We start from the raw sequence: 27,500 nt of genomic DNA, 5'->3' as shown, positions 1-27,500 counted from the left end.
ACACACACACCATGCAAAGTTTAGGTGAAGTGAGGGCCAGGGAAGCAACTTAGTAGCAGATATCACAATCATTTTGGAGTGAGCAAATGTTTCCTGTACTAGAGTGTGTTCTACATTTGATCCCCCCCTTTTCAATCATGTACATTTACATTTACATTTACATTTAGTCATTTAGCAGACGCTTTTGTCCAAAGCGACGTACAAGGGAGAGAACAATCAAGCTAAGAGCATTAAGAACCTGGTGTAACAATAAATACTGCTTATTAAAATAGAAAACGACATAGAAGAATAAAAAAAGAAGTGCAGGCCTGTTACTGCTTAAGTGCAGGCTAAGCCAAGGTGCCAGTTAGGAAGGGAGGTGCTCTCTGAAGAGTTGGGTCTTCAAGAGCTTCTTAAAGATAGAGAGGGACGCCCCTGCTCTGGTAGTGCTGGGCAGGTCGTTCCACCAACGTGGAACTACAACTGAGAATAGTCTGGATTGCCTTGCTTGCACCGGGGGCAGTGCCAGACGACGCTCGCTGGATGAGCGCAGCGTCCTGGGTGTAACATTTGCCCTTACAAGAGCATTTAGGTAGGTGGGAGCAGACCCAGTAAGCACTTTGTAGGCAAGCATAAGTGACTTGAATTTGATGCGAGCAGCTACCGGCAGCCAGTGGAGCTCAGTGAGTAGCGGGGTGATATGTGCCCTCTTTGGTTGGTTGAACACCAGATGCGCCGCCGCGATCTGGATCATCTGTAGTGGTTTTACCACGCATGCCGGCAGGCCCGTTAGGAGGGCGTTGCAGTAGTCGAGGCGGGAACTCACCAAGGTTTGCACCAGCAGCTGGGTGGCATACTGGGTTAGGTACGGCCTGATTTTGCGGATGTTGTATAGCGCAAAGCGGCATGACCTCGCGACAGAGGCGATGTGGGCTGTGAAGGTTAGTTGGTCGTCAATAATGACCCAGAGGTTTCTTGCTGTTTTGGATGGAGCCAGAGATAGAGAGTCAGTGTTGATGTTGATGTTGATGTTGTGGTGGATGAACTGTTTGGCTGGGAAGACCATCAGTTCTGTTTTGGCCAGGTTCAGCTGAAGGTGGTGGTTTTTCATCCATGTGGATTTATCAGCAAGGCAGTCTGAGATCCGTGCCGAAACAGTGTTGTCCTCAGGAGGGAAGGACAGAACCAGTTGAGTATCATCGGCATAACAGTGGTAGGAAAAACCATGCGAGCGGATGATAGGGCCCATCGAGGTGGTGTAGATGGCAAAGAGAAGTGGTCCCATTACCGACCCCTGGGGGACCCCAGTGGTGAGGTGGTGGGGTACAGATAGATGACCTTGCCATGACACCTTGAATGAGCGCCCAGAGAGGTATGATTCAAACCAGGAGTGCGCCTTGCCTGAGATGCCCATACTTGATAGTATGGACAGAAGGATGCGGTGGTTGACTGTATCAAACGCAGCTGATAGGTCAAGCAGGACGAGAACTGAGGATTGAGCTGCTGCTCTAGCTGTTTTTAAGGCCTCCGTCACAGATAGCAGGGCTGTTTCGGTGGAGTGACCGCTTTTGAATCCAGACTGGTTTGGATCGAGGAGATTGTTTGTTGACAGGAACTCTGTGACCTGTTTGGAGGCTGCCCTCTCAAGTGTTTTAGAGAGGAGAGTGAGAAGTGAGACCGGTCGATAGTTTTCCACCTGAGTGGGATCGAGAGACGGCTTTTTGAGCAGCGACGTTACCCGAGCCACTTTGAATGAAGAATCATTGCAATACTACATAGAGGGAAGATTCTAAACATGCTACGTGTTTCTGGATACGGTGTCTAATGTATCAAGGCCTTCAGTCTCACGGCTGTATGACTGTCGGTGTTTGTGTGTCTTAGGTGACTTTTTTTTAACCTCGTGCTGGTGTTCGTACTCCCACACCCCCACCCCCACACCTTCTGATAAAATGGTTAAAGTAGTCCATGGTTCCTTTATTTATATAAACACACACACACACACACACACACATACATACATAGAGACACATCCGCACAGACACGCACACACACAGACACACACACACATACACACATACACACACAAACACACACACATACGTACACACAAACACACACACACACACACATACACACAAACACACACACACACACACACACACACACACACACACACACACACACACACACTCTCACCCACGAAACCACACATACACACACACACACACACACACACACACACACACACACACACACACACACACACACACACACACACACACACACACACACACACACACACACATCCCACACACAGAGAGTGACACACACACACACACACACACACACACACACACATGAACTCAAACAGAGAGCTTGAGGGTGCACTAAAATGTGGTTAACAGGGGCATTTCTGTTGTAGTCGAAACCACAGGCATCACCCAGGAAGTGTAAACTGCTACTCTTGTGCTTTGAAGTGATTACTTCCTGGCCAGTAGCTAATGCTAGCAGTCCTATGAAAGAAGCCTGGATGTACCTTTGCATGAGAAACAACCTCAGTCAGTGACCTTAGTGACTTGGAAGTGGCCGATCACATAGGGTCAGGACCTATGGGAATATTTAAATGAACAAGGTTATCTTCCCCCCTCTCTCTGTATTTATCTCTGACTACCGACTCAGCTATGCCTATCCTACCTAACTACCTACCTATGCATATAATTGCTTGATGTGACTGGGTATGCAAACAAAACCCACTGAAGGCTCGTGTTGTACTAGTGCTTATGAATGATACGCTTTCAAAAGGCTACTCTTTTCCCCTCCTTCCCCTTCCTGTCTCCCTGACTGACCCTCGACAGAAAGAAACAACCCAAACAGAGAGAACCGAGGCGGGACAGCAAAGCCCAGCAGGTCACCCAGCAGCACCCACTCCCGACAGCCTGTCAAGGTGCCGGCGACATCAACAACGACGAGGAAGAGGAGGAGGAGGACAGCGAGTACTCGAGTGTCCAGGCCTTCCTGGAGCCTCCATGGCCGACCATCGAGAGTGGAAAGCAGTCCCCCAGGGCGCAGTCCCCCATGGTGCCCTCCCCCGCCGACACCCCGTCGCACAGACAGCAACCTGGTGAGGGGACAGTGTCTGCAGCGGTGCCTGCGGTCTCGGCGGCGCTCACAGCTGAGGGCAATGACGACGTGTACACGGAGCCACTGGACTCGCTGTGTGGGCCGGCCAGAATGGAGCTCCCAGGGGAGGGGGAGTCGTCCATTTCCCCGTACGCCTGCTACTACGGAGGCCCCAAGGCCGCCCTCAAGACCGGCTGGCTGGACAAGCTGTCCCCTACAGGGTAAGGCGTTGGTGTGAAGCCTTCGGGTGTGGCAGTATGTTTGTGTGAGGGCATGACGACTTCAGCAGTGGCTGTGACATTCTTGCCAACTGAAGAGCTCATGATTTTCAAACGCACTGCGCAGTCTTCTACAATAGACAGACAGGCTAGCTATGATTGTTTTTGGGTAACATTGTATTTGGGTAGTCCACCTACAGACACATCACAGTTGGTTTGTTGAAATCCGAGTTCAGTCTTTTTTCTAATTCACTGATCACCTAAACCAAACCCAACCCTTAACCTTAATCATAAATTGTAGTTAACGGAGTTTCAACAGATTGTGTATAATCTGAGCATATGTAGATTGTCTATAGGAGACCATCCAAATGATGTGTGATAATTTGTAAAAATAATTTATACACTTTTTTTTAATTTAAAAGACACTTTTATAGACCGTTGTCATTTTGTATGGGGCGGAATAACATTTTTGCAAGTTTTGAAAAGAAAGAAAAGGGAAAGAAGATCCCTACGAGAGAATGAATGGGGATATGGAAAAATGACGAGGTAATGCCTGCGGTAGTTAAACGAGTGCTTGAGAGACCCCGCGTTCGATTCTGTTCAATAGAACTATTGAAAAATGATTTAGCAAAAACCCATTCTTTTCTCAAAGAGATTTTGCTTTTGAACCAGGAAGTATTAAAATACTGATGATGAAAACGCTAGGTTACGTATGTAACCATGGTTCTATGAGTTTCGGATGACCGCCAGAGGCGGTGCTTTAAGCACTGGATGTCATTCACGTTTACGTGTAGTTCGAGTATTTGTATCAACAAAATCACCTGTGACCTGGGTGACGTATGCCTTCGCCCCTGTACTAAAGGCATGCTCCCCCAGGTCACGACCCTTGACAATCTTCTCGCGAATATTCCGAGTGACTGCCAAGCTCTGGCGGTCATCCGAAACTCATAGAACCATGGTTACATACGTAACCTAGCGTTCTATTTCGTTTCTACTGACCGCCAGAGGCGGTGCTTTAAGCACTGGATGACTAATACCAACCAAGTCACGAGGAAGTCTTACCTTACTCCCGCTGTAAGGAAGTAGGAAGAACGCCAGCTGCCACTGGGTAATGAGGGACCACGTTAACCCTATAAAACCTCACAAATGTGCAGGTTGATGCCCATAACGCAGCTGTTCAGATATCTGAAGGGGGAACACCTCTTAGGGCCGCCCGCGATGTACATACACTCCTAGTTGAGTGACCTCGGACCTGAGGGACCAGGAGACTACTGCTCCTATAGGCACAAATAATAGCGTCCATAATCCAACGTGATAGCCGTTATTTGGATAAGCTGTGCCCTCTACTCTGTCCAACATGACAGAGAAACAGTGAATCAGACTGGTGGGATTCCAGTCATATCAATATAAGCCCTAAGTGCTCTCACTGGGCACAACAGGTAGGGCTCTGTCCCTGCTCGTCATCCTGATCTGGGGCTCAAGGCAGCCAGCCTGAGCGGCTGGTTTCAGTAGGATGATAATTCGCCTTTGGAAGAAAGGCCGGATTCACCCCCAAAGTTATCCCTGGGCCTCCGGGGTTCCAATATAGACATTCTTGGCTTGGCTTTCGTGTAGCCGATGCCATGGCCAAGAGAAAAGCGGTCTTCATAGACCGTTATTTCAGTCCCACCCTCTCTAGAGGTTCAAAGGGGGACTGCCAGAGTGCCCTTAGGACTATAGGCAGCTGAGCTTCGCCGAAGCGGCCTTAGTTGTTGAGAACCCATAAGGAAGCGGGTCGCTAGCATATGGGACCCAACTGTCACACCATCTGCCCTACTGTGTATGGCTGAGACGGTGGCTGCAAATACCTTCATGGTGAAGGCTACAAGGCTGCCGGGATAGCACATCCACAGCCGTGTTCTGAATGCCTGTTAAATGCATTGCCCCCAGGCTCAGAAAGAGTAGATAGGCCCACAGCCACAGCTGTTGGGGCAGCCTCAAGGATTGTCTGGCCTTGTGCTCCCCTGGTGGTTTACCTGGTAGACCACCGACGTGTTGTCTGCTCTTACCAGGACAGCTTTTCTACCACTACTGGAAGAAAACATTTGAGCGTCAGCAGGACAACCTGCAGCTCCAAGCATATATGTGGTGTTCCTACTGCCAAGGACTCCAGAGACCTCTGAAAGTCCTGCATTGTCATACAGCTCCCCCCTGCCATAGAGGCATCGGTGGCCACCGCTCCTCTGTAAGAAGGTATGGGCCCCAAGGGAACCCCTTGGGTGAGATTATGTCTCTCCCCTACACAGCCATAGCTTTGTAAGGCAACTGGAAGTGACTCTGACCAGCTTGTGCCTGTGATAAGTGGGGTGCAAGCCAAGATCGTTCAGCCGAATTTAAAGGGGCTGCAAAGACAGAAGGCCAAGGGAACACCTACGTGGCCGCTGTGAGCATACTCAGCAGTCTCAGAAAAGATCTTGAGGGCCAGAGCCCTCCTTTCCTGAATGACTGATGATGCAGTAGGGACAGTGCCGCTGCCGCACATCTGGTGAAGACGTGGTGCCAGCGAGATCCCGAAAAGGGAGCCCATAGAACTGGCAGCTCTGCCCTCGAATGCAAACGAAGAATCTGTCTGTTTCGAGGTGTGATAGGGACGCGGAAGTATGCATCCTTTAGGTCGATGGTTGTAAACCAATCTCCTTGCATGATACCTTGCCACACATCCGCTGTACGCAGCATGTGGAATCTTAACCTTGAGATGCGTGTTTAAACGTCTCAAGTCTAGTATAGGCCGAAGGCCGTCGCCCTTCTTTGGCATGATAACATAAGCGGAGTAGAATCCACTGTTTTGTGCCAGCCTGTCTAATGGCTTGATGGCGCCTTTCTTCAAGAGATCCCAGATCTCCTGACGTAGAGCCAGAGCCCTGTTTGGGTCTATGACGATGGTCATTTTGACCCCATGGCACCTCGGTGGTCGGGGTCCGAACCCTAGGGGGCCTCTGTCTGCCAGGAGCCTCCCGGCTCAGACTGGCAACTGTTGTCTGGACTGTGTAACCTGTAGGCTGCACTCCAGAGCTTACTGCGCAGCAGGACAAACATCTGTCCAGGAAAGACAGGAGGAAGAGACAATCGGGCTTTCCTGCTCGGCTCCAAGAGTTGAGACTGGGCCAACCATATCCGGCGTTGGGTCTGGGTTAACTAGGCCACGGCCTACCCAACTCCCTGGTCATGTAGGCAAACGCCTGCAGGGAGGTGTCACTCTGACTCAGCAGAGGAGTCATCCCCAGAAGTCTGCAATGTCTGGGACAGGGCTAGTACCAGGTGTGACATTGAATACCCAAGACGTGCAATACGCGGTGCTGCGTAGTAGGATTTCACCATGTAGTCGTCTGTCAAACGGCACTTTGGCCGGGGCAGCGAGCATCAGGCCGGAGTGCTTAACCAGGTGTCAGCACCCGGGCAGCAACGGCTGGTTCAATATTGGGCATGCTAGCAAGGCCCTGGGCAGATGCATCTTGCATGTTGGCTAGGGCTCTCGTCTCCTGGGAGATGAGAGAACCGTCTGGGATCTGCCCAGCATCTCTGCCGCTCCTCGATATATGGGGTCGAGGGCGGAACATTAAAAGCCGAAGATGGAGGCCTTTTTTTTTTTATCTTTATTTTATTTTATTTTTTTTTTAAAGCAGCTCTGAGGAGAGGTCTGTATGGGTATAATATCCAACCCTAGACGTGTCATTGCCATCTTAATGTGGGTCTAACTGATGTTTTTTCTTCTTTCGGAGCCCTTCAGTGTAGTGTCGCTCGTACCCAGGGAACTGGGATGAGAGAAATAGGGGCCTCTCTGAAGCCCTAGTGGAGAGAATATCCTCCTTGAGGATCTCAAAGCTGGTGACCGTATTAGAGGGAGCACCTCCGAAGGAGACTGTAAAGCCGCTGTAGTGAAAGCACTAGCATGCTGTGCAGCAGGTTGTTGTAGCTTTAGAAGCAGAGTCTTATTTCTGCGAACTCCTAAGTCGAAGTGTCTACCTTCTGGGCAAGCGGATACCTATTCCTGCATTTGCCCCGACCAGAGGCTTCCCGGGAATCAGGCCTCTGGCGTTTGCATTGCTTAGGAGACCTAGCGCCGGAGGCGGTTCTGGCTCGTCCTCTGGCCCAAGAGGGGCCTGGCAACAGTGCATGTAATGAACATGTTGCAATATCTATACCTAGATGTATCTATTTATTTATCTATATATATATATATATATATATGAGTGATATTTTACCAGCAGCCTTAGCGAATAACACCAGGCCCTGTTCAGATAGGTTACTGTTTAAGTGTGAACCCACTCCTCTACAGCCATCTGAACCAAATAATAAATGCTGAACAACTGAGGTTTGCAGTTTATTATGGACCAAGCCTCAATATTAACCAAGCGCATTACACCTGATCGCGGCAATGATTCCTCTTACCTTACGTAAGGTAGGCTTCCATTTAAAAGTGGACCCAGCGGTTAACATTACCAAAATTGGATGCTTTAGAACTGAAATTGCGGACATAGCACATTCAGTCCCTAATCAGTAGGTAAACGTAGCCTGCTTATAGTGTTTAACACAAAGCCGACTGGCGTAATCATGTAGCCTACTGCTTTAGAGCGGACCCACTCTACAGTCATCTGAACCACATAATAAATTCTGAACAACTGAAGTTTGCGGGGCGGAAAAATCACCCACTCAAACTAGGCAGTTTATTATGGACCAAGCCTCAATATTTACCCCGCGAATTAAACTTGCTTTTAGAGCTGAAATTGCGGGCGTCAGTCATCAACAGTAGGTAGACGTAGCCTGCTTATAGCATTTACCACAAAGCCGACAGGAGTAAAAGACCTGTCCTGTTCAAGAGCGGACACGCCCATTACAGTTACCAATAGGCCTATAGATGGTTTAGAACTGAAATTGCGGCCATAGCCCGTCAGTTACTTGTCCGTAGGTAAACGCAGCCTGCCTATAGCGTTTAACACAAGCCAACAGGAGTAAAAACCCTGTCCTGTTTAAGAGTGGACACACTCGCTCCCAGCTACCAAGATAGATGGATTAAAAAACTGAAATTGCGGGCATTGCCCGTCAGTCATCCATCAGTAGCCTACGCTTTTAACACCATAGTTAACAGTTCCGCAAACATAGAACTGACATTTCGGGGCGTAGAACGTAGCTTTAACAGTTACCCAAACAGTAGGTAGCGACAGGAGTAAATCCTGTTCGTTTAGCCTACACTGTAAAATGTTACCAGAGTTTTACAATATTTTACTGATATATTTCACAATAAATCATCGTAATGTTACTTTACAGGCTTTACCTGTAATAATCACAATGTCATGTTGTAATGTAGACTTTACTGTGAAATCAATGTAGACACAGTAAGTTACTGTGAAAAAAAACGATACCGGGATTTCACAGCATTGTATAGGGTTATTTCACAGTGTACTTAATTGAATGCTTATGGCGAGAACGCCGCTTGCATCTTCATCATAACAACGGTACAAAACCAACTATGCGAGGATTTCCATCTCGCTTAACAAGTAGTTTTAATTATCAGCTATAAGGCGAGAAACACCTTCTGATAGCGTGACACAATCAGCTATAAGGCGAGAAACACCTTCTGATAGCGTGACACGAAGCCGACTATGCGAGGATGTCCATCTCGCTTAACAAGTAGTTTTAATTATCAGCTATAAGGCGAGAAACACCTTCTGATAGCGTGACACAATCAGCTATAAGGCGAGAAACACCTTCTGATAGCGTGACACGAAGCAGACTTTGCGAGGATTTCCATCTCGCTTAACAAGTAGTTTTAATTATCAGCTATAAGGCGAGAAACACCTTCTGATGGCGTGAGACGAAGCCGACAGGGGCAAATAGGCTAACGCCGCTTGCATCTTCAAAACAACAACGGTACAAACCAACTATGCGAGGGCTCAAGCTCGCTTAACAAGTAGTTTTAATTATCAGGTATAAGGCGAGAAACACCTGTAGCCTGCAGATAGTGTGACACGAAGCCGAAAGGGGCCGAGGGTTTCCATCTCGCTTAACAAGTGGTCTTAATTATCAGTCGTGAGGCGAGAACACCTTTACTGACTGCCGTATCTCATCGTGACAGACAATAGTAGGAACTATTATGCGAGGAACTCACTCGTGCAAAAAGTGGGTTTAATCATCAGTTGTAAGGCGAGAAACACCTGTAAGCTGCTGATTCCCATGCCTCTTTACTCATTACCAGAGCGTGACTACTACACACGGTAAAACAATAGAGGCAACTCACCTTTTTTCCGGATTATCCGTTTTCCCCGGATTATCCGCGAGTGGGTTTAACTACCAGTTTTAAGGCGAGACACACCTGTACTGTAGCCCACTGCAAATGTTGATTTTTGATGCTAATCGTAGTCTTAAGAGAGCGAGAATTCGCAGCTCTACCCGAAGGTTGCAAGACTACCAACGATTAGCATGATTACACTCACCTGTGGAGTGAACATACTCACCAACTCACCTGACGCGAGAAGAATTAAGGGTCGTGACCTGGGGGAGCATGCCTTTAGTACAGGGGCGAAGGCATACGTCACCCAGGTCACAGGTGATTTTGTTGATACAAATACTCGAACTACACGTAAACGTGAATGACATCCAGTGCTTAAAGCACCGCCTCTGGCGGTCAGTAGAAACGAAATAGAACTACACACCTCCGTTCGACTCCCGTACTCCATTCAAAATGGTGTGTAGTCGTATAAAGTCATGCTTTTTTTTTTTTTACCAGTAAGTGTGATGCCTGTAAATGCAACCCATGCCCTCGAACCATGAACCCATAACCTTCATGTTATGGTATGGTTTTAACCTTATTTTGGCTTACCACTCAAGCTACAGGAACATAAGAAAACTTAATTTGTTTTTTTTAGCACGGGCATAGACCTGTAACATGAACTATATATGTATCTATCTAGATTCTATATCTATATCTATATTTTATATCTCTCTATATCTACATATAGTAGCTATTCTATATAGCGCTAGTACTATCCAGTTCTGCTGTTCAGGAAGGCATTACAAATTTGTAAATGTTAACAGTTTCACACACTCCCTACCAAAGCCACTCCACCATCACACACACACACACACACACACACACACACACACACACACACACACACACACACACACACATACACCCATACACCCATGCACGTGCAAATCTATGTATGCAACCTCTTTCATCAAACGATGTACAATTCAGACTCAATATTTCACTACGGACTTCCTCTGTAAAACCACTCAGATGAGCAATGCCAGTTTGCTTAACTCTCTTGTCGTCAATCTGCGGTCAGAGCCCCATTCATGCTTCCTCTTCCCCGAGGTTGGGTTGTCTGTCCTGCACACCTGACCCCGGACATTTGAGGGGTTTGGGCTCATGAGTTGATTGCCATTATAGCAACTGATCCAGTCGTAGTGCAAGTTGCGGATGGTCATAGTATGGATCGTTGGACTCTGTGATATGAGCACCTACACAGAGAATTCTAGATGATTACCCCCTCCGTCTCTCTCCCTCTCTCTTTTTCTTTCTCTCTTTTTCTTTCTCTCTCTCGCTTTTCTCACTTCTTTACATGTCCTACTTCCCCTTTGTGTGTTGCTGCTTTTCTCCTTCTGTCCTTCCTGTTATGAGGCGTGAGTGGTTTGGCAGTGTTGGCACGCTAGTAGTTTTCAGTGAGACTTGGCTTTAGGAATTGACATTAGCAAAGTTGCTTTGTACCGCCTGCTCAGTTGCAGGTAGTTATGTGGCCTGCACTCAGACAGCATTCCACAGCAATATCACTGATTCTGGATCAATCAAATGGTGTATGGGACAGCACGATCAATTATAGTATGTGATATTCATATTGGTTTATTGACATTTAGATCTAAAACAGCTTCCACATCGGCATTTTGTCTTATGGGAGTGTTGTGTTGACCCTGATTGTCTATTTTGAGTGAATGGATAGGTCAATGTATGACTTACTCTGTTCTTGTGTTGTGTTTGTCACTTACAGAAACCGTGTCTTTCAGAAGAGATGGGTGAAGTTTGATGGAGAGAGCCTCACATACTATAACAATGACAAGGTCAGTGAAGGATTTGTGCTCATAGGTTCACATAGACCCATCACACACATGCACCTATCCACTAAACATACACTCACACATGTGTATGTACACACACATGCACACACACATGCACACACTCATGCACATGTACATGTCCCACATATAACCAGAAACATACAGTACGTCCACAATTACACACATACATGGATACATTGGTGCATTGCAGACGCAAACGCACAAACAGACACAGGCACACAATCAAACAGAGACAGACACAAACAAACAGAAAAACACAAACAGACACACACAGATACACAAAAAAACAAACATGCATGGATGCATTGGCCCAACCCCACACACACACACACACACACACACACACACACACACACACACACACACACACACACACACACACACACACACACACACACACACACACACACACACACACACACGCGCGTGCGCTCGCACGCAAGCACGCACATGAGGACACACACAGTCTCACAGTCTCAGCTCCCGGTGGGGTAAGAGTGAAGTGACCCCAGGACTGTGTGCCATTGAGTTGGAGCAGAGGGGGCCTGTCACGACCGCTGACACCCAGACGGATGCGACCAAGGACAGGCCGACTTTGCTCCGCCGGCACCGCCATCATCCCCGCCGCCGTGCCCACCTGTCCTCACGAAGAGCACGTGCCTATCCATTTCTGTCTGTATCACTGCCTGTGTCCTTGGGTTTCTCTTAGCTGTTATATGTATGTTTGTGTGTGTGTGTGTGTAGGTGTGGGTGTGTGTGTGTGTGTGTATGTCAGTGTGTGTGTGTGTGTGCTTTGGTTTGAAAGGAAATAGCACCATTGATGGACTGATTTCATTCTGACTCTTTATGTTTTTAAGCTTTTGCATTAGTGTTGTGAGTGTATGCATACTGTGTGTGTGTGTGTGTGTGTGTGTCTGATGTAGAGAGTGAAAGAGAGATGGCTCCAGGCTATTCCGGCCTCATCAGCAGAGCTATGACTCTTATTCTCTCTCTGTCTTTCTCTCTCTCTCTTGCGCTCTCTCTCTCTCTCATGCTCTCTCTGTCTTTCTCACTCTCATGCTCTCTCTCTCTCTCATGCTCTCTATGTCTTTCTCTCTCTCATGCTCTCTCTCTCTCTCATGCTCTCTCTGTCTTTCTCTCTCTCATGCTCTCTCTCTCTCTCATGCTCTCTATGTCTTTCTCTCTCTCTCATGCTCTCTCTCTCTCTCTCTCTGTTTGTCTTTGCTGCTTTCTATCTGTGTGCACTTTCAATATGTAAGTTATAATTATCCCGTCTTGTATTTTAAAGAACAAGCAAATCACAGACAGTTGTGGGCGCACACACACACACACATAAACACACACACACACACACACACACACACACTAACACTTACACAAACACACTAAGTGTCTAGTCAAGCATCATAGAGTTCCATAACAGTTATCTTTTGTGTCATTTGTGTGTGTGTCTGTGTTGTTTGGCCTTCTGCGAATGTGTGTCTGTCGAGTGGACCTGCAGAACCGTGGCTCTTCAGACACCGCATCAGTCATCTTTGTGTCATGGTCTGTTCTGTTCCATGCTGTGAAGTGGGCTCCTCAATGTCTATATGTATTGAACTTTCGCTTGTCACCGCATGTGTGTGTCTGTGTGTTTGTGCGTGCGCGTTTGGGTTACTTAGCATTTGTAATGGTCTGTGAAAACAGATGTCCTGTTTTGCTTGCGTGTGTGTCTTTATGCGCATGATTGTACTTATGGTACAGAAAAATTATATTTAATAGTATTATATTTCTCTCTCTCTCTCTCTCTCTCTCTCTCTCTCTGTGTTCATTTAATATATATTTTTTTTTTACGCAAAACCACTTTCAATACAGGGAAGTTAAACTTTTAGGGGTTTGCGTTTTTACCGCTTTTGATTCTCAAATATCTGACAGTGTCCTTAAACAGTTATTTCATTAATCTGGGCTGGCCATGAGGCTACAGTAAATGAAAAATGGATCAGGAAAGTAGTTAGGGTTTCGTTTCTTATTATAATTACACCTGACGGCACAACCTTCTGGCTACTACCCGGGGGCTTTCTGCTCCGCAATGTTGGTAAACATAGGATTGGACATCTCAACAAATAACACCATCTCCACAAATGAGAAAATATAATTATTTGAAGTGAGTGCCAAAGTATCCTATATTTCCTCAAAACGTCCCATGAATGTGTGCATGTACAGAATAACCAAATAGGGATACTTTTGTAGTATTGTAGTAGGAGTACCATAGTAGTAGTAGGACCTTAGTATTAGAATGTTTATGCTGTAAACGATTTTCCGGATATTCTTGTATCTGTGCATAACCACATCTAAATTTTGACATTGTTTTATGTGTGTTTCCTGAAGAAGGAAACCTGTGACCTCTCTGTTGGTAGCACCTTGAGAGAGAGAAACTGAGAGAGAAAGTGAGACAAAGAGAGAGAAAGAGAGAGAGAGAGAGAGAGAGATAAACAGAGAGAGTGGTTAAGAGAGAGAGAAAGAGGAGAGTTTTTGCGTGACCTCACTCTAAGCTCCCTGAGCTCTTTTTTGCAGCTCCAGCATTGCCATAACGTCACAATCAATCCTGTGAACTCGCCTGATGCACGCTCGTTAATCACCTGCTAATTATAGCACCAGCCTCTCTCACACACACATACACACTCAAACTCTCTCTCTTTTTCTCACGCTCTCTCTCTCTCTCTCTCTCTCTTACACACACACATCCACACACACTCACTCACACTCAGACTATCTCTCTCTTTCTCTCTTATGCACACACACACACTCACACTCTATCTCTCTCTTTCTCTCGCACACAGTCTCACTCACTCTTTCTTTTTCTCACATACACACACACACACTTGCTCTACCTTCCTCTCTTCCCCTCTCTTTTTCTCTTCCACATTTCTTCTCATCTTTCCATCTCTACTTCTCTTTCTATCACGCTCAGTTTTCTCCACCCCACACTCTCTCTCTGTCATGTGTTTTGTTATCCACTCTCTCTCTATCTCTCTTTCCTCCTCTTTGTGTGATCTCTCTGTGTAAATCTCTCTCCATCCTTCTCTGTCACACGTTCTGTTCATCTTTGCCCCATTGGCCATCCAGCCATCACTCAGAAGTCATCAGAGAGAGACTCGTCTTTTTTGTCCCCTGGTGGCCCCTGGTGGCTCCAGGTGGCGTGGGAGACTGGGGAGAGTGGCTTTCTCACCCCTCTCTCCCAACAGACACCCCTGGGACCACATGCCACATGCAGGTCCTTCCACCCCCACATCCCCTCCGCTCTGCTTTACGTTTGGTTTCATCAACCCAGAGATGGAAAGCCTTGTGTGGAGGAGCTCTAGTCTTAAGGGACCCTCTTGGGGCTGCTGGGTAAGACTCTGTCTAGGGTGGGACTGAAGGTGTGTTTGAGGGGAAAGTTTGACTAAAAGTGTGTGCTTCGTATGTCTGTCTGTGTGGTTAGCCTGTGTGCTACTTTAAGTAATGTTTGTGTGTGTGTGGACTGTTGGGATTAAGTTTTTGTTGTGCTGCATTGTTGGCATTTCTGTTAGTTTATATGTGTGTGTGTGTGTGTGTGTGTGTGTGTGTGTTTGCGTGGTCGTATGTGTAAGAGAAAAATATCTCACCAAAGCATTTTTTGCTGTGTGTGTGTGTGTGTGTGTGTGAGAAGGGGAAAGGGGGCTTTGGTGAAGGGATCAGTGGTGTGTCTGCAGCTTCTCTAAGCCCTACCCCCTTTTCTCCTCAAATCCATCCATCCTCTGAAGACTGCATTTCTCTTCCCCCCTCGACTTCTTTGACTTTTCTTGTGTGTCGCCGTCCTCCTAATTCCTCCCTGAAGGACGCTTCAAATCCGTAAACCAAAAAGTCAGGTCATTTTGTTTCTTTGGTGCTTCATGGTCCCCCCGGTAATAGTCTGGCGTAACGTGATTCCAATTGTTGAAATTCTACCGCTATAGAGCAAAGATACGTATTCCGCAACGAAAATGAACTTGGAGTTGTTTAAGGTGTCTCACCGCTTTGCATAGAACCTGTTGGTGTAATAATGTTTAACTTTTATATTTCTGGATCTTTCCATAGCTTTCATTTCAGGTTTACTGGTGGATGAGAAAGAAAGGTTCAATGAGTTCTTGTTTTTGAGTTTTCCTTGCCTTTAAACTAGTTTCCTGGGGAAATGATTGGTTTTGACAACTATTTGTTAATCTTGACTTTTGACCCTGCTGGCTTCTTCAGGAATACTATTCACTGGTTGAATGTTGTGGTGACATGTGCCTTTTTTAGTCATGTTTGAATCCACTGTAGTTCTGCCTGTTGACCAGCAGGAGTCCCCATCACTCCATGGTAGGCAGCAGGGCTTTGCTGACAGGCCCATAGCCCACAGAGGGCTAAAGCTTTAAAGCTCTGTCACTCCCTCTCCTCTCTCTACATGTAACCTTCAGCTCTCAAGCCTTTTAGCTCCATAACACTACTTTAATTGCTTTCCTACGTGTGTGTGTTTGTGTAGGAAATGCAGGGAGACTAAGAGGCACGCAGGGAGACACACACACACACACACACACTCCAAAACAAAACGCACACTCAGAGGCAAATGGATTTAAGCAAACAAACACACACACACACACACACACATATATGTACACACGCACACACACACACACACACACACACACACACACACACACACACACACACACACATACTCATTAGGCAGTGATAATGGAATGCAACCTACATTATAATGGCAAGGTTTGTGTCTGGGGCAAGGTTTTTGAGGGTGGGGTCTTTGCAGGTGAAAAAGTGAGGAAGTGAATCCAAAGAAGAAATCTAAACTTCACAACCTTAACAATCAGACGACCCTCACTTGTATTTACAGATGCTCTCATTATTAAAACACAAATTAAAACCCCTCTGTGATTATAAATGGCATTTAAAGCTGCCGTAATTAAATCGTAAATCGGCAGCGTGCAATTATTAGCACTTAACTTCTTCTTTAAGTCCTTCGCACCTTCCGTTTTCTACCCATCGCTCTCTCTTTCCCTCCCTGCTTCTCTTCTTCGTGCAAATGTTCGTCGGAAGGGATACGCTCGTTAAGTATGCAGAGAGAAGTTCATGGCCCTACAGCCGCACTGAAGAGAACGGAGGGTCTAAATTGGCCCGGTGCAGAATTCCCCAGGAAAGCGCACTCCTGTGCGAAAGTGCGGTAATTAGGGTTAGCTGTTCCCGCCGTTGTTAACATAGCGGCTTAATTTGAGAAGATGGTCCTCTCTGTGACCCTCTCTCCCTTTCTCTTGCGCTCTCTCTCTCATGGCTCCTCTCAGTCTTTCGCGAGATCTTTCCTCTCTCTCTCTCTCTACTCTCTTATCCTACATGCTATTTTTAGACGAAATGGACCAGAAATAGTGAGTGCACTGGAAGTCAAGGTCATCATCTTAATTAAGAGGCAAATTGTTTGATACCGCCAAGACTTTGAACTCTTTCACGTTCCTCCTGGTAATAGTACAAGGCAGCTCGCCATTCAGTAGCGGGAGTGGTATTCAGGTCAAGCGCTTTCTAACAGAACTAATGTTGTTATTCAGCATACTCTGCACTGATAATGGTGTTATTGGTATGAATAATGCACTGTCTTGATCTGGTGCCTTTTTGAACATTGCACTCACTCTCATGCCAATTCCACACTACTGGAACATATGGCAAGTTTGCAATTAGGATTTTAGAATTCTGGCAAGGTTTCCCATTACATACATACATATTTAGTTTGGCTGTGGAATGTTGGCTGAAGTGTAATGGGCCTCGACTAACAGCATGGACTGTAGGGTGACTGAAACCTTGGGATCCATTTGCTCCCATTAGAGTGGACCCATGGGAGGGTTGCGTAACCCAATCTAACATAACCTGACCTCACCAGCCATGTGCATTGCATCATTCATACAACTCATTTTATGGTGTGTGTGTGTGTGTGTGTGGGTGTGTGTGTGTGTGTGTGTGTGTGTGTGTGTGTGTGTGTGTGTGTGTGTGTGTGTGTGTGTGTGTGTGTGTGTGTGTGTGTGTGTGTGTAGTCACTAAGTGTGAAATTGGTTGTGATCAAGCTCAGCTCAGTCTGTCTATGTATGTCTGTCTTTATGTCTGTATGTCTGTATGTCTGTATGCATGTTTGGATCTCCAGTTTCTTTTTCCCTCTTTTCCTCTCTCTCTCACACTCTCTCTCAGGCCTGTCTTGCTATTTTTTGTTTTAAATAGGAGAATTTGATAGGTTGTCTGTTGGATTTCCTAATGTAAAATGTGATTTAAGGGTGAACTAATGTAAAGGTTTAAAAAGTGGTTAATGAACAATACATATTAAAGTATTAAACCTCTCTCTCTCCCTTTCCCTCTCTCTCTCTCTCACGCTCTCTGTGTCTCTCTCTCTGTCTCTTTTCTCTATCCCTCTCTTTCAGGATGTGTACTCGAAAGGCCTGATCCCGCTGTCGTCGATGAAGGAGGTGCGAGCGCTGGGTGACAACCGGCTGGAGGTGGTGACGTGTCTGCGCACCTTCGTCTTCCGAGCTGAGCGAGAGGGTAGGAGCCCTTTCAGTCACCGTTATCCCTTCTTCTGTTCTGCTCTTCCCTCCTTTTAGTCTCTCTCTCTCTCTCTCTCTCTCTCTCTCTCTCTCTTTCTTCCCTCTTTGATCTCTGTCCCCTCCCTCTCCCTCATCATCTACTTAGGTTCTCTATCAGTCTTTCTGTTGTCTATTTCTATGGAATCAGATCAATGCCATAAATATTTTGTAATCTGTAATATAGATTTTGTATCTGTAATATAGATTTTGTATCTGTGAAACCATCTACACTTTCAAAACCTATCTACAGATACGGGTTTCAAATACGAAATGTATCTACACTTTCAAAAACTATCTACACTTTCAAAAACTATCTTCACTTTCAAAATCTATTTGCAGATATGGATTTCAGTTACGGATTTCAGTTACGGATTTCAGTTACGCATTACAGATACGGATTTCAAGTACGAGTTACGGATTTCTGTTACGAATTACAAAATCTTTTTGGCACTGTCTTAACTTCCTTTCTTAAGAGCCAATCAGCGCTTTTGGCAGATTTTCTAAAGCGCCAATCAACACATTATATCCTGTTGGAAAAGTTGAGTGTAACGGTGTATGCAGACCGAGAAATGGCACAAGTAAGAAGTCCTATATTTGGAGTTGTTAATAAAGTCATTGTAAAACGCACAATCATAGTCAGTGGTTTTCACTCCACACTTCGTTCCACCTGTTTCAAAGATCCTTGTCGTTGTATGGAAGATATTAGGATCTGCTTTGGTAGCCAACGAAAGCTAACGTTAGCATTTTCGTGACCGATCTCCTATTCACATTTTATTAGGATCTGCTTTGGTAGCCAACGAAAGCTAACATTAGCATTTTCGTGACCGATCTCCTATTCACATTTAATTAACAGTATTCATATGACCCACTATTCATATGACCCATTATCACGATGAGAACATTTAGCAGAGTGCTATTGTCTTGTTCTCCAGACACATGCAAAGTGATGGAGGGGGTATACCGTTAAGTGCATATGCATCCTCAACAACTGGATAATGACCAGCCTGATTTCAAAACCACCTTGCAATGTCATGTTCGTTTTTTTTCATGGCACTTTGGGGTAGGCTATTTGTAACCATTTTCTGAAGTCCTTGAAAACGCTTTATTGTGTATTTTTTGTGGAAGCGAGTTTTCTAGCGTCTCAGTGGAAGAGATATATGAGGCAGCAAGCTGGAGTCTTAGTTACAATGCGTTCTGCAGCCAAGCGATCTCTGAATCGCCAGAGCCTAAGATTAACTTAATAGTACAGGTGTTCATCAGCCCTTTGGGCCAGACATAAGGCATGCTTGTTTAACTTCCCCCACGGCGTTCGTACACCGAATTGTATTCAAACCGTGAGGGGGAGACCCCAGATCTCTCCCTAGGCAGAGCGGTGGCAGATTTAGGTTATAACTATTGAATAATGAGCGGGCCAGCAGTTGCCAGCAAGCTAGCGCTGATTGGCTAGTCAGTACAGGATACAATTGATTGGCGCTGTAGAAAATCTGCCAAAAGCGCTGATTGGCTCTTTTGAAAGGCTGTAAAAACAGTGCCAAAAAGATTTTGTAATTCGTAACAGAAATCCGTAATGTGTAACTGAAATCCGTATCTGCAGATAGATTTTGAAAGTGAAGATAGTTTTTGAAAGTGTAAATAGTTTTTGAAAGTGTAGATACATTTCGTATTTGAAATCTGTATCTGTAAATACATTTTGAAAGTGAAGATAGTTTTTGAAAGTGTGGATACATTTCCTTTTTGAAATCCGTATCTGTAGATAGGTTTTGAAAGTGTAGATGGTTTCACAGATACTAAATCTATATTACAGATACAAAATCTATATTACAGATTACAAAATATTTATGGCATTGATCTGATTCCATAATTTCTCTCTGTTCGTCTTTTTTCTCTTACTCCTTTCTTTCTTTCCAGACCATGTTCTCCTTTATTTTTCCTTTTGGTTCTCTCTCTCTCTCTCCTTCTCTCTCTCCTTCTCTCTAACCTTCTTTCCATTCTGTCTTTCTACTTCTATGTCTCCTCTTCCCATCCATTTTTCTGCATCAGTCTCTCACCTTCCCTTCTCCTCCGATTCTTACACTTCTTGTTCTCACACCCTCTGTTCTCCCCCTCCAGATTTCTACCTCTCCTCCCCTCCCTCTGTCATTAACAGTAAACCCTGCTGGCCACTTCCAACTTCTGTCAGCACACAGTGCTGCATTGGCTGCCATTTTGTGCTTTCCAAATCTGCAGGTGGGATCCATTGTGGCTCTGTGACTCCCAGTGTCACGCCTGTGTCCGAACCATGGGTTCCATGTTCTTGTGCCATAATGTATGGCGCCTGTCTTCCATGTTATTGTTACTGGTTGTGTAAATACCATGTTGGGTGCTTTGCTTAGTTCTGCTAAGTGTTCGCCCTGCTGTGTCTGTGTGTGTGTGTGTGTGTGCGTGTGTGTGTGTGTGTGTGCACTCTGGTGTATGGGTGTGTGTCTGTGTGTTGCTCTCCCTCTTTGCTGCTGTCGTGTATTGTGTGAATTGAAGTAAACTGCAGCATGGGAGGCTGTGGGACAAGGGCTTTTGGTGCAGCAGCATACAGCTCTGGACGGCTGTCCCTAGGTGTTGCCGTGTTTAGCTGGCTGGCATTGTGCCCTTTCTCTCTCTCCCTCTCCCTCTCTTTCTCTCTCTCTCTCTGGTAGTTATCAAACAGAATGCTGGAAGAGTTGCACGGTGTAAACATCTGCCTCAATTAGATGGGTCTCCTTCTCACCCCTTAACGAGCTCCAGAGAGTCACTGCCCCACCCTCAAACACTCTCTCTCTCACACACACACACACACACACACACACTCCTGCTCCATCTCACCCTCTTTGATGTAGGCCAGCGGGTCAAACGGCATATTGAGCTGAATCCAGGACAGAATCCCCCTCAAGCCCCCCCCCACGCCCTTTAACTGTGATGAAAGGGGAACATGCAAAACGAGCAAGATGTTGTTCCACAAATCACCACAGAGGATTACTTTTGTAGTGGAAACAACATAATGTAGCTTAATCGACACAAGTGAAAAGAGGTGGAAATAAAGATAGCATGTCTACATAGCGCATTTTAGAGTAGAATAAGAGATTAATGCCTTTTGAGACGCTATCACTTAATAATACTACTACTACTACTACTACTACTATTCCTACTAATTATACAACAATATATAATTCACAGTGCTAATATCCTAGCCTGTACTAATGTAGCTATTCCTTGGTTCTTGGATGCTGCTGTTTAACAGGCTCTGATTCTGTGTGTTGTTGACTGCCTCTTCGTAAGAACACCTTTGAGTTCTGAGGGAGGGCAGAGATTTAGTTTGCCCTCGCTCACAGACGACTGAGGCAGACTCATCAAGCGATAGCAAGTGTGTTCTCTCCTCAACCTCACCCTGAGTATTGCTCTGTCTCGCTCTAACACTCTGGGCCTGATTTACTAATATGCGAGCGCTTCTTAATCTGCGTTCGCAAATTAACGCACGGTGTTTTTGCGCATTTTACTTGGTATTTATCAAACCAGATCTGCGCTGGGCAAACTGTGTTTACTCCGCCCTATATAGGGCCTGATTTACTAACATTGCGACCGCTGCTTAAACTGCGTTCGCACATTAACGCACGGTGTTTTTCCGCATTTTCCGTGGTATTTATTTAGGAAGAGAAAATGAAGCTTCAGCGAATTGGAGATAGATATATTGGTTCACGTTCGCTCAATCACTGAACCTGATTCAATGTGCTGCTATATTGTTGTTCTGCCCGCCATCAGCTACAGCAAGATGTTTAAAAGAACACGATTATAAAGAATATGCTATTGGTGGCATTAATGCATAAACTGTCTATTATAACAATATAGATGTGTACATGGCGAGATTAATTATTTCTACAAGGGACATGGGTTCACTACAATATATATGGACGTGGGTGCAATCAATGGTTCATATTACGTTCGGAAAGTTTGCGATTTCATAAAAAGTCCTGTTTGATGTCTATAATTTCAGCTGTGGCAGTGGGGAAATGTATTGACCAGTGCGCCATAGCAATGCTTCGAGTACCTGTGTGAATATTTGTGAAGGCTGAGATATATCAACTGCTGATACTATAACTGTTTGAAATGATCCGGTGCCAATATTTGCAATGTTTACCAACTGATTGAATGGAATGTGATCTCCGGTTGGAGGGTTAGATGTCGTCTCTGATCTGGTCCAGTAATTGAAGTATTGCGTGGCTGGTTAACCTGTACCGTCTAATGATTTCTGGTTCGCTTAATTGAAAAAGTGTTATACGAGTTGAAAAAAATATTTCTGTGCGCTGCCTCTGTCTATGTCTTCGCCTTGCTCTTATTACTGCTGCCATATCAACGTATTCAGACTCAGTGGAAATGCGCTTCCTTGTTAAGACGTGCTTTTATGAGGCGGAGAATTATCCTGCAAATTGGAGACGTGCGCTCGACAGGCAGTTTAGTAAATACCACGCATGACATCATTAGGCGCACTTACCTTGTCTCCTCCCATGTAAATTGCGCCTCACACGCCTACGTTACCACCCACCTCCACGTTACCTCCCCTGTTCACACCCAGAGGCCTTAATATGCGCTGCGGCCCCTTAGTAAATACCGTTTTATGTTTACGACCGCTATTTTACGCCAGAAATGGGCGCACTCCTGTTAGTAAATCAGGCCCCCTGTCTCTCAATCTCTTTCTTTCTCTCTCTCTTCCTTTATCTCTCTCACACACATAATATATACACACACACACACTTGCTTCCTCTGTCTTTCACAAAGAAAGAAATTAATTATTTCTCTGTCTCTCTCTCTCTCTCTCTCTCTCTTTGCCACACACATTCATTCACTCACTCACTCACTCACACACGGTGTCTCTCTCTCTTTTCTCCCTTCCTTCCTTCGTCCCTCCCTTCTTTCCCCCTCCCTCTTTCATCCTCTTGCAGTGTTCATTTTAGTGCCAGGCTGCAGCTCTGACTTTCCCACTCTAGTGTGATGAGTGTCTCCTGCTCGGCCCGCTCACAGCCACAAACAGCAGGCTGCAGCTCTGACACACACACACACACACACACACACACACACACACACACACACACACACACACACACACACTCCAGTGTCTCCTGCTCGGCCCGCTCACAGCCACAAACAGCAGGCTGCAGATAAGCACAACCACCACAGCTTGTTTGTGGCCACAAGGTCTTCCTTCTCTCTCTCTCTGTGTGTGTGTGTGTGTGTGTGTGTGTGTGTGTGAGAGAGAGAGAGGGGGTTTGTGTATGCGTGTGTTTCTATTTTATTTTGGCAGGACTGCTTGCAGCCTCTCTGAGCTCAAGGAGAGCTGAGATAAGAAAGAGGGGAAAATAACAGGTTGATGTTGGTCAACACACACACACAACACACACACACACACACACACACACACACACACACACACACACACACACACACACACACACACACACACACACACACACACACACACATACTCACACACACACACACACACACACACACACACACACACACACACACACACACACACAAATCTTCATACACACACGCACACACACACATTCATACACAAATCTTCACACACACATAACACACAACTGAAGGTTCCATTGTTTCACAAAGTTTATATAATTGTTATAGTGAAGCTATTTTTTTGTTCAATCACCATATTCACAGAGACACTTGACCCCTTCACCTTTACAGTGCAGATATACACCTCCCTCCATACGTGTTTTTTCGCTGGGTATTGAGCCCATGGTGGTAGCATTTATACAGTTAAGCTATAGAAGCACTACCTGGTGTTTTGTTTGAAGCAGCCTCTAGCTGGCCTTACTCAACATTGCTATAATGTCAAAAATAAATAAATAAATAAAATAACGCTTAAATAATTTCTTAAGGATGTTTTGTGTGTGTCAGATGAGGAATTGAGACCAATAGTGTTGGCCCCAGTTGTTGCTAAGGCTCGTGATAGCTGTAGTGTAAACAGTGTTTGTCTGACGTCTATTATCTTCAACTCCCCCCCCAGCACATCGATCAACCATTTGCTGCTCAAAAAAAAAAGAGCGGTCCATTCACTTTTGGTGTAAAGCCAGATGGCAGTGAAGTTTCGCTTTGCACATTCTGCATAAAGAACTAGAGAGATACATAGGGGGCTGGTGAGTGAGAGAGATAGAGGGAACGAGAGAAAGAGGGAGAGAAAGAAGAAGGACAGGGAGGGGAGAGAGGAGAAATAATTTGTCTGGCCAGCTCATGCATTCTTAAACAGCCTTATACCCGAGTGAAAGAGCCATCAATCTCTGGGCAAACATAAGAGAGACTAAGAGGGTTTTAGAGAGAGGGAGAAGGAGAGAGAGAGAGGGAGAAGGAGAGAGAGAGGGAAAGGGAGAAGGAGAGATTGAGAAGGGAGGGAGAATACTGTGAATAATTTAGCGGCCCAAGAGTTTGTGTTCACCCACAGCTGTCTGCTGTGCTTTTGACCAGTCTGCAGGTGTTGTGCCCCCCTAGGTGTGTCTGTTTATGCACTTGTCTGTGTGTGTGTGTGTGTGTATGTGCATAAACAAGTGTGAGTGTGTGCTTGTGTGTGTGTGTGTGTGTGTCTGTGCATATACAAGTGTGTGTGCTTGTGTGTGTGTATGTGCATAAACAAGTGTGTGTGCTTGTGTGTGTGTATGTGTGTGCATGCGCGCCTACATGTGTTTGATACTGCAGTTTTAGCCTTGCTTTGTAAGGTGCAGCTCGACACACCACGGAAACACCATGAAAGAACATCACATCGCTTTAGTGGCCAGTGAAGTTTTCACTCTCTTCATTCTCTCACCTCTCCGTACAGTTGTGTTAAATGACAATGAAAAAACGATTAGTTCAGTCTAGCCAATACATTGATGTGTCTTTTTTTCTTTTGTTGGTTGATTGGCTCTCTCGCCTGCCTGTCAAAGGTTTGTCCAGTGAGACATAGTCTGTGGGAGGGCATGAGCCTCACAAAGTATTATTAGCACTTTCTTATTCACACAACTGTTACATACACAGTGCAAACACGGACACACACACACACACACACACACATATACCCATACACGTGCACACAGACACACACTTGTGCCCGTTTTCACTCTTTATTTGCACACACACACAGGCACGCACACACGCACATAAGCACCGGCGTTGTCTGAGTGGGTAACTCTAGCGCTGCTCTCTAGCATTGCTCTCATACTCTGGCGGTTCTCAGAGGACCTAATTGGAGGGTTTGTCTGTGACCTGACATTTGTCAGCCATGACTGCACCCTCCTGCTGCTGAACGTCAGAAGGGCTCTTCAGGAGGAGTTGGGAGGAGTAATCAGCCCTAATGGCGGGTTGTTTGTGATTGAATGAGTGAGTGGATTAGTGAGTGAGCGAGTGGGTTAAAGGTGCTACATGTAATACTTTTAGTTTAATTAGGACTTATTAGGATTATATTTTTGGGGTCAACTAGAATAGATTTACATGATTCAAGGTTCCAAAAACACATAATTGTTTTCATTATGTACATCTTCATTCACTCTCTGTCTGAAAGACTTTGTTCAAGGTGTGTCTTTAAGCCCCCTCCCCCCTCCTGATGACCCCAGTGTGCGCTGATGGTTCAGCTAGACGCGCAATAAGGATTGTGTTATGACATTGCATCATCTTGTCACAAAGGAAAAGGTATGGAATTCCAACAAGGTGTTTTAGGCAGACCGTTTACATACACTAAAGCTATATAAAACACCAAAGGAAAGGGGAAACCAGAAAAGCATAATAGGCCCTCCAAAATGAACTAGAAATAGAAACATAATGTGGAGAAATAACCGATTTGACGTAACGCAAAAAATGCTTATAAACTGTGTTACCCAGATATCCACTTAAGTTGGCATGCTAAGCAGCGAGCCCTGCTCCAGCCTCTCTCATAATACAACTTTGTACCTCAAGAAGCACTAGTGACTCACTGTAGGAAAAACTACAATGCACAGCAAGAGTGCCATCACGCCCACACTGTCAGGAATTGTGTTTGTAATCTCTAAAATCCCATTTTACAGGCAAAAATAACAATTAAGTATGCGCTCCATTTTATGAACTACTGGACCTTAACTCATTTTCAAAGTGCCAGGTTGAATTTACAAACTGACCAAAATAAGCATGGCTAAGCTGAAGTTAGTGTCAACAATTAGCTCAGTTACAAGCCCATTGGTTAATATTATGCTCAGCTAGCTGGAAAGCTTGAGTGCTTATATGAGGACCTACAGGGATCAGTGAGCAAGTGAAGGAATGAGAGACTATAAATGAGTAAGAGAATTAGTGAGTGAATGAATGAATGAATGAATGTAAAGTAGTAAATAAGCAAGTTACCAGCGAGTGAGTGAGTGAGTGAGTGAGTGAGTGAGTGAGTGAGTGAGTGAGTGGTATTGGTTTAGGGGGCAGATGATCGTCTAAATGAGGATGCGAATCAGACTGTGAAAGAGTGAGTGAGCTGTACTGCTCACCTTAAATGAACTAGGCAAAGAATCAAATCGGTGAGAGATTGAGCCCGGTAATGGGAGAGAAGTAGAGCCAGTGAGATGAGTGGTAAATTGCCTGTTGTAAGTAAGCCTTTGGGGTTTGTGTGTGTGTGTGTGTGTGTGTGTGTGTGTGTGTGTGTGTGTGTGTGTGTGTGTGTGTGTGTGTGCACGCGTTCCCGACCCACACAGTGTTGAAGTGACCCAGTACCTCAAAGAGTTCAGAGTTTGTGAAAGGGGTACACACACACACACACACACACACACACACACACACACACACACTCACAGCTGTCCAGAGAGATCACATCATGCTTTCAGAATTACTTAGAGACATATGTATGACCTTGGGGATTGCGGCCCATAGTGCATCATTTCCGATTATTTGAAACATCAAGGTGGGGGGGAGAAGGAGAGAGAGAGGGAGATGGAAAGAATGAGTGAGATAATGAAAGTGAGAGAGTGAGAGAAAGAAAGATAGAGAGATAGAGAGACTGAGAGAGTTTGGAAGAAGAACAGAGCAACCAGACAGAGGCGTACATCAGACAGGTAATGGGAGTAAGTGGTGTGTGTGTGTGTGTGTGTGTGTGTGTTTGTGCCAGTGTGTGTGTGTGCCACGTGTGTGTGTGTGTGTGAGATGTAAAGGTCTGTGAATAATCCAGAGAGCACTCTATTATTCATGTGGCTTTTTATGTATTGATGAGAGCAGACTGGCCCTGCCCGGCCACAGCGGGCACAGGATTTACGGTGTGTGTGTGAGTGTGTGTGTGTGTGTGTGTGTGCGTGTGTGTGTGTGTGCGTGTGTGTGATTTACACTTCATAATAACCCCTGTGCAACAACACCAGTGGTTCCTTAGTGTTTTTGTGTGTGTGTGTGTGTGTGTGTGTGTGGCGGGGGGGGTGTTGAGGAGAGAAATTTACAGCCTCTCATATTTTAGAGCACAGCTGTGTGTCTCTGTGTG

The 27,500-nt window shown here is 45.5% G+C and overlaps 1 protein-coding gene across 1 annotated transcript in view; it reads left to right on the top strand.

Moving 5' to 3' along the window:
• arap2 (ArfGAP with RhoGAP domain, ankyrin repeat and PH domain 2) overlaps positions 1–27,500 on the top strand; it is a gene marked incomplete at both ends in the record, with an annotated part of 116,906 nt that overhangs the window by 6,743 nt on the left and 82,663 nt on the right. Inside the window, 3 exons of the mRNA XM_080859824.1 lie at positions 2,835–3,320; positions 11,345–11,414; positions 17,861–17,981. Of these exons, the coding sequence (XP_080715950.1) occupies positions 2,835–3,320; positions 11,345–11,414; positions 17,861–17,981 (677 nt within the window). The remainder of the gene's footprint in view (positions 1–2,834; positions 3,321–11,344; positions 11,415–17,860; positions 17,982–27,500) is intronic.

The sequence above is a fragment of the Sprattus sprattus genome, assembly GCF_963457725.1.
Source record: "Sprattus sprattus genome assembly, chromosome: 21".
NCBI classification, from domain to species: Eukaryota; Metazoa; Chordata; class Actinopteri; order Clupeiformes; family Clupeidae; genus Sprattus; species Sprattus sprattus.
Note: the sequence above shows the minus strand (reverse complement) of the source record. Positions and strands in the feature narration are given on the sequence as shown.